The sequence below is a fragment of the Ornithodoros turicata genome, chromosome 3 (assembly GCF_037126465.1).
Source record: "Ornithodoros turicata isolate Travis chromosome 3, ASM3712646v1, whole genome shotgun sequence".
In the NCBI taxonomy this organism is placed as follows: Eukaryota; Metazoa; Arthropoda; class Arachnida; order Ixodida; family Argasidae; genus Ornithodoros; species Ornithodoros turicata.
Genome location: NC_088203.1, coordinates 9849511 through 9863052, shown reverse-complemented (window position 1 = coordinate 9863052; position 13542 = coordinate 9849511). Strand labels below are relative to the sequence as shown.

The 13542-nt window shown below is 46.1% G+C and overlaps 1 protein-coding gene across 2 annotated transcripts in view; it reads left to right on the top strand.

The window, feature by feature from the left end:
• The window catches only part of LOC135388024 (uncharacterized), a 108266-nt gene that overhangs the window by 37624 nt on the left and 57100 nt on the right, over positions 1-13542 (top strand). For both annotated transcript variants that reach the window (XM_064617301.1, XM_064617300.1), the window contains exons 54-58: positions 1343-1456; positions 2871-2982; positions 9877-9915; positions 9978-10016; positions 10114-10236. In XM_064617301.1, coding sequence (XP_064473371.1) covers positions 1343-1456; positions 2871-2982; positions 9877-9915; positions 9978-10016; positions 10114-10236 — 427 coding nt within the window. The remainder of the gene's footprint in view (positions 1-1342; positions 1457-2870; positions 2983-9876; positions 9916-9977; positions 10017-10113; positions 10237-13542) is intronic.

Genomic DNA, 13542 nt, shown 5'->3' with positions numbered 1-13542 from the left:
GTACGCTGATATGCTAAAGAGACGGTCTCGTACCCCATGCCCCTCTCATAAGGTGTACCATTCGGTTGCCCTTTGTTGAAAATGGAGTACTGCGAATTTACACGGCAAAGCCCGTACGACACGGTTATTAAATAAACAAATTTTGATAAAGATGCACAGCATTCCGCGATCTGTGTTGGCAACAATAAGAACGATCACGTCGCCTTGCGGGAAAGTCCGTGATTGGATGCAGAAATCGTTTGCTTTGGCGCACGCATATGCACTGGCGTGAACAGGCGACTTTTAGAAGTGACTTGGGGCCGTGGGAACTCTCGTATACATTTTCTTTGTGTTCTCAAGCCAAAGACGCGTTCTCTAAAAAGTGGCCTACTTGCACGGACTATATCCTCGGCTCCCGGAGATATGCGTCCGTAGTTGCAGCTCTTATGTATAGTCTCTCACTGGTCCCACGATCCTTCTGTAAGTTGCAACTGCCATGGCAACGGCGGCAACTGCAAACCGCTGCTTTGCTCTTCGCTCAACCAATGGGCGACTTACCCGCAGGCCGGCGTCATGCGTGACGTTACACATGAGAGTGAAGTGCAGGATTCGCCGTCTGCCATTATGGCACATTTCGACAAGTTCATCGAAAACGACTTCGTTGTTCTCAATGAAACTTTGACGGTTGTATGTTTACAGTACTGGCGAATATAATTTTGGCTAAATTCCGGAATCGCCGCGGCTGTACGAGACCGTCGCTCTAACGAATCCATAAACCTTACGGCGTCGTGTCGTCCCTGGTGCACGTTCTGTTATGCCAGTAAAGACTAGCCCGCACGTACGACAACCGGGGTTGACGGCGAGCGACAGCGGCAAGGCGACGTGCTGTTTGTCACAAGGAGGAAAGAAAATAAGGAGCGAGTGTGACGTCAAACCACGCGACTCTGCAAGTTTGGGTGAGAAACAAGTGGGACAAACAATTCTCCTCTCCCAGTTCGCCGCCGCTCGGCATCACTGCACTGGTTAACTTCTAATCGAGATCAAGGGTTGCTAAAACTTAACACTCAATTATTTTTCACAAAGGTAAGTTGGTGACGTAATGAATGTTTCAGTCACTATAACAGAGCAGAGCAGAGCACAGTTAAGCGTTAAATTCAAGTAAAAGGACGGTTGATCTCGATTTAAACAGGGTCAGTCGTGTTGCGTAGCTTAATTGAACCGCAGTTGTTCATCCCACACTTGTCCACCGCTAGTATATCGTATTTTTGCCGATCTACCAACACTACCTACGCGATCGTGATGGCAATTGAATTGATGTTCATGGTGGAGCATTCCTGCAGATAACCGTTTAATCCCATTTCAGACTTGCAAGAAATGGGAGACACAAGCACAATCGAATCACTTGGCCATGTCCACCTTCCAGCCTGCGCACGGCAAATTGTACACATACGATTCTAAGTCTGACCTGGTGCTCAAGGTAGATGCATTTGTCCAACATTTCCATACGTGTGTCGAAGCTGCAACAGTGAATAACACCAAAGCATGCCTAGGGCCGGCCGCCATAACACCGATCTGTCATAATGTCCAGATTTGATCCATGATCCATATAGAGAGCGTTAGGAACGTCCTCCCGGATTCGGTGTTGGAAACCAGCGGTGCAACCCAACCTCCGAAGTGATCCATACGAAAGCAAGCCCCCCCCCTCCCCCCCCCCCGCGCTACCGATCCAGAGCCCGGACCTTCCACATAGCTATCGTTAGCGTTATAGTTAAAGTTCACGAGCTCCAAAGTAGGCTTTGGTAGGCTGAGGCAAAGTGCAATGCGTGGGCGCGTACTACGGAGTCTTTGTTTGCCGTCTCCGAATCCGCCGCTGCCGAGTACGCCGCCATGTTTCCTCGTAAGACCGCTCGGGAGCTCTGCAGGATTCCGCCGTACAAGTCGCGAGGATTTTGCGACGCGCGCACTACGTGTATCTAACCTTCTCGTACGACCGGTTTACGACAGATTCCGTCGTACGTACCGTAATTTCACGCGTATTAGCCGCGGCTTATGCGCGATTTTTTTTCCCATGGGCGCTGTGTGGCTTATCCACCGGTGCGGCTTATCTGATGACTTTTTTTTTTCAGGTATTTTCCCCACACACTGATTTTAACGAAAGGGTCGACAGTGTCTCTGGAATAGCACTGCCCTGCTGATGCACGAACAGTGCCTAGCAGGGATGGGTCCACATTAGAGTAGATTGCCCCCATGCAGCTTTAACGAAAGTGGTGACAGTGATTCATGCCTTCTGGAAGACCACTGACCCATCAATACATGAAAAGCGCCCAACAAGGGCACAATCCGACCTTGGTAGAACTCTAGAACTGACTTCCTTTGTTGTACACTATGCCGATCCCGGAGTATGGACCACAGGGTTTATGGCATTACTCTACGGTCTCCTTTGTCGCACATAGGAGTCGTCTCGTATTGCCCGCGGCTTATCTGCGAGTGCGGCTTATCTGCCGGAAAATGTTCAAAACGTTCCTAAAAACGCGTCCTGTGGCTTATCTGCGGTGCGGCTTATACGCGTGAAAATACGGTAACTCTTTTGGGAGTCCCACCCCATGCTCCTGGGAGACTCGGGTTTGATTCTTGTGAAATCTTCGGCATAATTAATTTGCGTCTTTTTCCTCAACACATTTTTTTGCGACCCATCCAAGTGGTGCCCGTAAATTTGGTAAGCAGTCCATACGCATAAGAAGCACTTCCGATCGCCATAGCGTGGTTCACACTTGGCGGTCCCAAGAGAAGTTAATTGTCCCGGAAGGCAGTTGGTTTTTGGGGCCTGAACACTATCGCTCTGGATCCGTGTGTGCGAAGCAGTCACTTACCCGAGAACCGTAATTACGCAGGTTGATTCAGCAGGTACACCGTGTGTGGCTGCGTACCATGTGGACTACGACGATCCTCAAGGTCATTGTGGAGATCCGCACTTGCGCACGGGCCTCCTCAACGAGTCACTTTGTGAGTCACAAACTTGTCACGGGCTTACGCGGGCGTTTTCCTGCGGCTGCCTCAATGTGACCAGGACCAAAAGTGCCATTATTACGTGCCACGGTCACGTGTCGCTAGTTTCGTTTTGTTTTAGAGAGATGGCCTGCAGTAGCTGATTCTTGGTCACCTTTTTGGCCACGTTAAAAAAAAAAAATGAGCCGAAGCACCGTGGTTGCACGTGAGATGTATGGTTAGATGTGAAGCTAGCTATATCGCTTTTTTTTTTTCATTCGGCATAGAATTTTTATTAAAAAAACTAGGAGAGCAAAATAGATTTTTGCGGTTGAGTTATATGGTCAGGTGAACATTCTCTCGAAGAAAGTATGGCTCTACAAGATCACTAATTACCTAAAATTCATTAATTAGCTCTTTAATTGGTGGATTTCGCGCAAAACCGAGGTTACAGACAGGGAGATATTCCATGTTTCAAAAACACTCAAGCGCGCACGTGTCTTGGAATATTCATCGCTGAATTGCGCTGTGCAAATGAGTCGAAACGAGGACTACGCACGTTTCGAGCGCCGAAAGAGCGGCAGGCAATCCAGGGGAGAAGGCCACGTGATTTTGGAGCGATGGAGCTGATTGGTGTAGGAGCTAATCCTCGTCCATCCATGTCACGTCGAGACTGGGAGGTACCCGGGTGCCGACTGTGCTGTCTAGAGTTTTTCCTGGGTTTTCCTCTTGCACTTTCAGGTATATGTCGGCACAGTTCCCTTAGAAGTCGTCCCAAGACTCACTTTCCCCAAGGACGTCATTCGCCCACCTCCGAGAAGCCGACAACGGCGGTCCCTTTCACCATCACCACCACACTCCGATCCATATAAAGCGAAGGTCCCGTCATTTCTGCGCTCGTGAAGTGCGTAGTTCTTGTTTCGGCTGATTTGCATAGCAAATTCAGCAATGGATATCTGAACAGGCGTGCGTGTTTAAAGTGAGACTTCGCAACAAAATCACCACAAAGGTTATGGTATATTCGTAACCATTTGGATGTCAGGGACATTTGTACGAAATATCTCGTACCGGAACTGCGCAGATTTCATTCAAATTTATTACGAAGCGAGCCCTTCACCTCTGTGAAGCGAGAGGGCACTGAAAGCAACACACTGCTGACATATCTGGCATCTGGCAAGAGAGAATGCATGTTGCGAAGCAGACGACAATGGTGAGTGACGTCACAGTATGGTATGGAGCTCTGCTTTCTGCTCTTCGCATTTCGGTTTCGGTTTGCTGTTGTCATCATATACGGATTAATTACTCGGGCAAAAATGAATGCGAAAGTTGTGTTCGGTACCAAGGGGGTGCTCGTGCGAAGTCCTTGCGAAGTCTTCCATGTTTTTAAAACATGGAATGGCTTTCAACGAGGAATATCTCCCATTCTGCTATATCTCTTTTGCGCGAAATCCCCTAATTATATTGTAAATTAACGAATTTAAGGTAATTAGTGATCTTGTAGTTACATACTTTCTTCGAGAGTATGTTCGCCTGGTGATGCGAAAACGGCATCTATTTTGATCTGCTAGTTTTTTTCATAAAAATTATGTAACGAATAAAAATACTCACTATATACAGGGTGTTTCACCTAAAGTGATAAATAAATTCTAACTGCCGACGTACTCGCCGAAGGATTGTGGAACTTTCGGCAATTACCTTCTGGAAACATTTGCCGCAACTTAGGAAGGCTTTGAACAAGTTTTAACTGAGGGGAATTTATTTTTTCAATTGAACTTCGAAAATTGCCAAGCGAACCTCACTTTTCCAGAGCAATGTGAACCCCTCCACGAATAATTACAGCCCCAACAAAAAACAGTAGCACAGTAGCCCAACAGAAATGGTCTAAAAATAGTAAAAGTTCCGCTTTAGCCCCGCCTGCTTGATTGTCGCAAAGAAGAGCGCACGGAAGATGCGGGGAGAAGAGGAAGTGTTCCCAGTCTCTTGTTTTACCTTACTTTTCCTCGCTTTGACTTTGATGCTGGTCACAACTGTCTTATCACAAAGAAAACAAAACAACCGTCTACAATAGGGCCAAAAGCGTAATTTTTACTATTTTTTAGACTATTTCTGTTGCGCTACTGTGCATAGTTTTTGTTGGGTCTGCGGTTATCCGTGCCTGACATCATATTTCTGTAAGAAAAAAAAAGAAAGTGAAGTTCGCTTGGCAATTTTCAAAGTTCAACTGACAAAAATAAATTCCCACAATTAAAAATTGTGCAATGCCAGAAGGTAAGACAGAAGGTATTGTCCAGAAGGTAAGAAGGTAGTCTCCATAAGGTAAGTGCCGAAAGTGCCACGATCCTCCTGCGAGTACGGGCCCCGTTAGAATTTTTTATCACTTTTTATCACTTATTATTTTTTATCACTGCAGGGTGAAACACCCTGCAGTGCTGGTGTGGTGACGTTTGGGACTTGTGAACATATATGTATACGCAAAACATACAAGGTACACACATGTCCTAGCAAATACAAAACTACAAAAAGTGCAAAATACATTCCCTACTGCTTTCGTATGCTCGAGAAAAAAAACGCGGAAAACGCCGTTTCGAGGCGCGCAAATTGTCTGCTGAGCAGTTCTCCGTCTACCAGAGTTAATTACATGTAATTAAACGTAATTGAGGGAAACTGAGTAATTCAAGCAAGTAAATGTAATTAAAGAGAATTACCTGAGGTAACGTGGGGATACCTTCGGTAATTAAATGGTAGTTGAAAGTGATTGAGGCTAATTATGGGTTAATTAAATGGACTTTCATGTAGTAATTGAAAGTGTCGGGAAGTGGGTGAATCGGAAGTCAAGTACGAACTGGAAGTGGGTAACCGGAAGTCAAGTAGGAACCAGAAATGGCGCTTAATGCTAAGGGATTTCTCTCGTAATTTCTCTCGCATTTACCGCTAAATCGCCACTGATTTTTTTTTTCTGCCATTGTAGTAGAGAATGTATTTCGCAATAGAATAGCGCGACTTCGGCATGCACTTTGTTTCCGTCAAACAAACAAACAAAAAAAAAAGAAACATGAGGTCGACTTCGCAAATTTGAATTAAATTAAATCAAATTTGATAACTGAAGCGCTCAGAAGTCATGTCAATCATGTCAAAAGCTGGCCCGAGGTAAATAGCGTTGACCCCTATTGTTCGGGCAAGTGAGTTAAGTTAGTGTTCAGACAATATGGTTCTATTCATCTTACGGGGTGTGACCGAGGTTAAGCAATTCATTCTAATTGTATATACCCGAGAGTGAGACGTGGGAATCTTCACTACCATCTGCTGTTGACCCCCATGCCTCACGACTACACTATTTTATGCTGACATGCTTGTTCTTTTAATAAACAAACAATTTTTAAAGGAATACCGAGGTGCCCCCCCCTGTTTTCTTTTTTTTTTCGGTACAGAGTGTCATCCAACGAATAGGAGTTCCTGCGAAACAACAATGAGCGTAGGTGACCCAATGTATATTTTAACAGGTAGCGTAACTCCCATAGGCCCCTGTGTCTTCAGAATGACGCCGTGATAGAGACGGTCAGCGCCATCCATCCGTTGCGCGGACTACTACGTTTGTAAATAAATCACGTCACAGACGACGTCACAAGTATGAATAATAGCAATATAGTAGTGCATAATTATCCATGCACGTTTACATTGGCCCGGCTCACTTCGCTTGCCTTGTATTCCCTTTTCCGTGCACAGTCAACAATGCCAGACGAGAACACAGAAAAATAAAGCATATCAGATTTAATGAATCATATCAATTCCAAATACACAGTTATCACAGATTTTGACAACTCCAAACAGAAACGCATCGTGATGACCATAGAAAAATTAGGAAGGCTCACATAAGGCCAATTTCTCACCTAGAGCTATACGTATACCTAGTGATTAGACGTTTGCATTTATTCAATAAGTGGCCGTTATAGGTCCATTGCAACAAAACACGACATCGTTGGTACACAGTTGGTTCCTGCTAACACTCACACCATCATGGCCGCTCGTCCCATGACGAAATCTTTTTTTCGCGGGCCCAGCAACATGGGATCATTGTATTCATCTGTTCACTCGTGTTAATCTTGGTTTACAGCACGGAGATGTGAACGTCGCTTCCTGTTTAACCCAAAGAGTGTACGAACTCCGTATTACAATGCACGGACACACGGTACGGATACAGAGACGCACGGATAAACAGACCCAACTGTGACACATGCGCAAAGGAGCAGAATATGGAAATGTACTGGAGTGGTTGATCTCGTATATGTGCACGAGCGGGCAACAGAGCTTTTTCTACATTGAAATTATGAATAACCTATTAGTACACACACAAGCCACGCCCATGTTGTAAAGTTTTTCTGTTTACAACCGTACCTCTACTGTCAACACCCAGGATCGCTCGCGCCTCTTGGTGGTGGCCTTGCCGATGGGTCTGATTTGGTATTTTCGCTTGTTTTCGCTACCAGTTTAGATATACCTTGGGTGACCTACGGAGCGAGCGCGAGGGATCTGTTCCGCGCGCTTTTCAAAAATCATTTTCCGCATGAAAGGAGCACATCGCAGAACGAGAAGACTTTGTGACGTATGCTACTCCTCTCACGTGACCAGTGACGTACAGCGGCACTGCTCAAGCATGTATAAGCGGCGCGTGAAGTGCAAAAGAAAAAAAAAAGAAACCTACGTGACGAGCGCATCGTGTCGGTCGTCCGCGTCTGCTTTCTCCGACCATCTCTTGTAAATTCGATTGCACAGCCATAACCAGGGAACGGTAACGTTAACGGAAACAGAAACGGTATATTACCGAAATTGGAGATGATGGTAACGACAAGGGAAACGCGTACCACTGTCCTCCACTACCGAAACGGAAACGAAAATTATCGTCCTGTATTGAATTAGGCTAATGGCTATTACTGTTGTGCCATGATATTTCAGTGACTTTTCATTTTATTTTTGTATTTTTATGACTTCATTCCCTGTAATGCCCTAAATATTACACTTCAGCATGGAAACAAAGCGCGATATTGGATATGGGAGGGTGCACCACTCTCTTACCTACTCGTGACATTGCCTACCTACATGACATCAAGACATGCGACTTACACAACATAGACTCCATGCACTCTATACTCCACCATAGCACGAACGAGGATGACAACGTATGATTTTTATCTTTATTTATTTATTTTTTTACTTCCTTCATTTCACCGTGGCTATGGGTTCGTTCGGCTGCCCAGGGGCCGCCCTCCCTCGCTCACTGCCATCAGTGTCACCTGTGACGGCGCGGATAAGTTATTTCCAGTATTTATTTCAGTTACTTCGCCGTTTCCTGCGGTTAGTGCATCGTGGATGGTACAGATGCGCTGAAGTAGGTCGAACACAAGGCAAAATTCACGCATATGACGTGTGAAATCGCCGACATCGTCTGCTATACGTTTGTAAAATATACTGGGAAACTTTTCCTCCGCCCGCCACCAGGGAAGAAAGCCGGCGCTAGTGTCGTGGTGCCAAACTCTAGCCGAACATCACTATGGCAGTATTGTTTACTACTGGGAGCGTCCGCCTGTGAATGTGACAAGGTTACGCCCATCTTGGGTTGCTGGACTCAGAATGACTGCTGACAGAAGGCTGACTGAAGGCATCCCAGGTGAAAAATGTTTGCAATCCCAAGTGGTTTGTGAAAGGATTTCCACCTGAAACCACTTTGAACCACTTTGTACGTGTGTGGTTTCAAGTGGAAATCCTTTCATAAGTCACTTGGGATTGCAGACATGTTTCACCTGCGATGTTCCTACACATCTTTAAAAATCCTGCAAGATGTGCGCATCCCAACGGCGTGTAAGTTACTTGTGTAGTGTGTACGCGTGGCACAAAAGCAGCACTTCACTCTTAAAAATGAACTTCACCGCATAGCACGCTCCTAGCCAACCATTATCTCGAATGATATCGTTATCTGCCCTGGGGGCTTAATCGCTTCATGGTCGTTACGGTCGTTACAAGCTAACGAGTGGCGGTAAATTCAAAAAGGCGGGCGGGAAATTTAAAAAGGTGGGCACGTGATAAAACACGTGCACGGCGCTCTTCGCGCGATACGTGAAGGCCGTGGTACACGTCACGCGCAATATGTCACGTGCCCACCTTTTGGAATTTCCCGTCACTCGTTAGCTTGTAACGACCGTAACGACAATGAAGCGATTAAGCCCCCTGATTTGTTGAGAACGGGAGGCGTACGCCTTTTTTGTGACACTTATGCTGTTCATAATTGTCACAAAAAAAGGCGAACGCCTCCCGTTTTCAACAAATCAGGGCAGATAACGATATCATTCGAGATAATGGTTGGCTAGGAGCGTGCTAAGCGGTGAAGTTAATTTTTAAGTGTTGGGCAAAACAGACGGGCTGTTCCCCGCAGCTCTGTAACAGCCGTTCCTTTACCGGAAACAGTAACGGAAGCGTAACGGAAACGAAATTAAAAGCTGGTATCAGATAAGGATAACGGAAATGAAACTAAAATGAAATCTGTAACGAAAATACATCCGTTATCCCTCCCTGGCTATTACGCATCGCGGAGCGAAAATATTTTGCATGATGACTCCTATAGTGGACAGCTTGACAGACGGCGCAGGATTTCGAACGACGTTAAATTCGTCACCTCATTGCTCCTTTAAATAAAATTTTACTTCCTTCTTTTTTTTTTGCGTTGTGTAAAACACCCTGTATATCATCCTGGTTAATAAAAATACGACGTGCATGGCTTTCTCGAGTTCATGTATCGTGGTTGCTTGTTCGGGCAACGGCAAATTATTCCACCGCGTAAGTGGTTAGTTTACGACAGACTCTCGCACAACGCGTACGGATCCACATCAGAGTTATCTATCAATGGCAGGACTCTTATTTCAGACGAACTCGAGAAAACACGTCGACTGATGCGAGACCAAGGTAAGTAACCCTGCACCATAGCAACAGAGAAACGAAAGCAACACTGGTTCTTATATACGTAGACTCTGGACGTCGATCTCAGAAGCCCGTTGGACCGCAAAGTAAGTGGCCGCGGATATATGCGAGGGCAGCTGCCGTCGCGAGCGCGTATTTGTGTGTAGCCCTGTATTCACCGCTGAACTGAGTTTTGCCTTGCAGACACTGTTATGTGTGTGTTTCACGAGAACACCACGCACATCAGCCACCTGCCATCCTCAGTGTGCGACTACATCATCTTGCACGCGTTCGCCTTGCACGACGGGCTGAACGAGAGAGCCTACCGTATGTAGCCTTCACAACCATATTCCAACTGTATAGGATAACATGGTAGCCTCTTCCGATGTATTTTGAGCGCTTGCAATACGTTATGTTCTCCCACCTGGTAGCAGTGTAGTCTATGAGCTCTATCGATACCAACTCCGTATATCGGTCAGCCGATTGGAGCGCTGCCCACTGAGTCGGAGGCCAGACACGTACAAGATACTCAAAAATGTGTTTAAGATAAGATAATAAATACTGACGTTAGAATGTAATTAAGATGGAGTATAAATACATGAAAATTAAAGTAATTAAGATAGAGTACGAAATACTTCAAAAAGTATTTGAAATACAATTAAGATACTATTTATCCTTGAACTCAAAAAGTCACTGGTCAATGCGGCGAGTCGCCGCATTGACATGAATAACAGAACAGAATAACAGTGACATGAATAACCTAAAACCCGCGTACTATGTAAGCCGTCCCTGTATGATAGGAGTCATCTAAACAGAAGTCCCAAAAAGATGACAGAGAGATCATATAACTCCAATAAGTATATGTGACCCAGAACAAATCAAACTTCTAGAAGGTCCCTGCTCGGCGAGGTCAGAATTCGGCGTTACCACATTAGGGCACACATAATAGAACCTTCATCCGCAAAGGATTAGTACATACGGGGCAAGATCTCTAAATGGAGACTTCCAAGAAGGGCCAATGTCCGGGTCAAGTCCGAGGGACTCAGGATGAACACGCAAGATAATGGAAACACGAGACACAGAAAGTTTGAGAGGGAGATCCAAAATATGTAATTAGAGTATTGAGTAGAAAATACCATAAAATGTAATAGAGTACAAATACACAAAACAAAAAGTATTGAGTAGAGTACCAAAATACCGCAAATTGTATTTAAAATACAGTATTTTAAATACAATACTCCAAATACGTACAAGTCTGTCGGAGGCTGACGTTCAGCGGGTCAACGACTCGCGAAGTGTGACTGTACTGCGGAATCGTACCACGGGGAGGAGTACATTTCATCGAAACACTTCGAGGGCGCACCGTATTAAATTCGCATGACGTAACGGGGCGGTCGGAGTCAGGGTTGTGCTTCCGGACCGTCGTTTAGTAGTAACGGGGTTCTGTTGTAAATGGAACCTCAGGGGCATTGCCCGCGAAATGGTCCTCACACCGCCGCAGCCACGAACACAGACAAAAAGGCACACACAAAACAGGACGAACTGCAACTCACGACTACTTTACTGTTGAATACACAAACACTCTTAAAGGGACTATGAAACGATTTTTTTCTTCGTTTCGTTCGAAAGAAGGCATTTTTCTGAGTCTAGAACCGAAATTTTACTTTCGTCGCGCGAGCGGACTTCTCGGGAGCGAATTTAAACGGAGCGGCGAAGGGAGGACAGCTGGCGCCGCGCCGTGGGGAGCTGCCGAGCGGAGACACAACGGGTAACTTGACGCGACCACGGCCGGCTCAGCAACACGTCATCGTGACGTGTTGCCGAGCCGAGGAATCCCGCCAGGAGCATGCGCCGTAGGATCCCGCGTATGCGTTCATCGGGAATGGAAATCTCCATGACAGCAGCTTTCGCGCGATCGGCAGATTTCGGCAGTGGCGGCAGCCACAGCGCGAGCTCGCGGCATTACTTGCCATTGTGCAACACCGGTGACGTAACGGGGAACCGAAGTGCGGTCCGTACAGTTACACCATCGGCAGGGAAATATGCGCGAGAGAGGAGGAACGCGGAAGAGACATTTCCAGCGCGCGCTCCTCGCAGAGTGGAGCGATTTCGTCCGGAAAAATTTGTGGCATATTAGTTTCTCTGCGGGAAGAACAGTTTCCATCGAAAAAAAGTATGGGGGTTCGGGAAATTTCATAGTTCCTTTAAATACCACAGTAGGTACCCGTTCCCCTATGTATCCGACCTATTTTTTGAGATCGCACAATTCCTCCTGTATGAGGGCGATAGAGGGAGCGCTGACACATTTTCCCCCTTTTTCCTCAATCAAAAATGCTTCATATATCTCTCGATCCTGCTGTGATCGGAGATTAATAAGTTTTATCAAAGGCAGGCGAGCATCCACATCTATCACAATGGAATCCAGGTGCCCCGACGGTAGCTTCCCTTTCAACAACGTCGCGTGCTCACGTAACCTAGTGTTGATACACCTGCCCGTCTGGCCGATGTACACTCTTCCACAGGATAACGGAATACTATAAACCACACACTGGCGGCAATCAACTCACATGTTTTTGTGTTTGGTGTTACACACCTGTCTTTTTTGTCGCTTGTTCACCTTTGTTTGCAGTTCGTCCTGTTTTGTTGTGTGCGCCTTTTTGTCTATGTTCGTGGCTGCGGCGGTGTGAACTTGTCATGTACCGACTTCCCCAACTTCGGGCCCTCAGCGAAATGGTCCAGCACTGGAAAGCGATATTATTTCCTCTTCATACTTCAACAGGTGCACTTTAAAAAAAATTCAAAAAAGAAAAACGAACACACGCACACGTCGATACTGCGGGAGGCAGGTCTATTTGTCAACATTCCTCCAGCTGGATCAGACGTGGAACACGTTCGGAATCTGAGTTCGACATCAAAACGGGAGAACCCTGGCCGATCGCCCGTTCGGTGCAGATAAAAATATGTCCGCACTGTTCTTGTTTCTGCACGATAGTACTAAGCTGTGATCTAGTTGCAGTGCTAGTGCTATGACCTGGCTGCGTACTTCCTCCCGATTATTGACTCCGCCCAATTCTAGCTCTGGTGATCGGACGAGAACCGACGTATTAAGCTCGGTGTGGCCGCTGGCTACAGACCATATACCCAATTTGAAGTCACACGCCGTCCATCGTTTGCTGCACAATGTTGGTGCATTTCGTACGCCTCTTATTGGTCTGCGTATTACGGTGTAACGTGGGCACCCTATGCTAAATCTCTTCAGTATCATTTTGTGGTATACGATATAACTGGAGGAACTTTTACACCCTCTATAAAGCAGCAGCTGCGCGCTGAGCAGACATGTACAAAATACCGCAAAAGAAGTATTTGAAATAAGATACAGAGTACATCTGCGAAAATGTATTTGAAATAGAGTACAAATTACTCACGAATAACAGTATTTAGAGTAAAATACTAAATACTTGAAAAAGTAATTAAGATACTTTCTCTGTTTTGGCAACGCGGGTGTAGGACAAAATGTCCCCGGACGAAATGTCCCCGGACGAAACGTCCCCGGACGAAACGTCCCCGGACAAAACGTCCCCGGACAAAATGTCCCCGGACAAAATGTCCCCAGCTGCCGTCACTCAGCCGTCT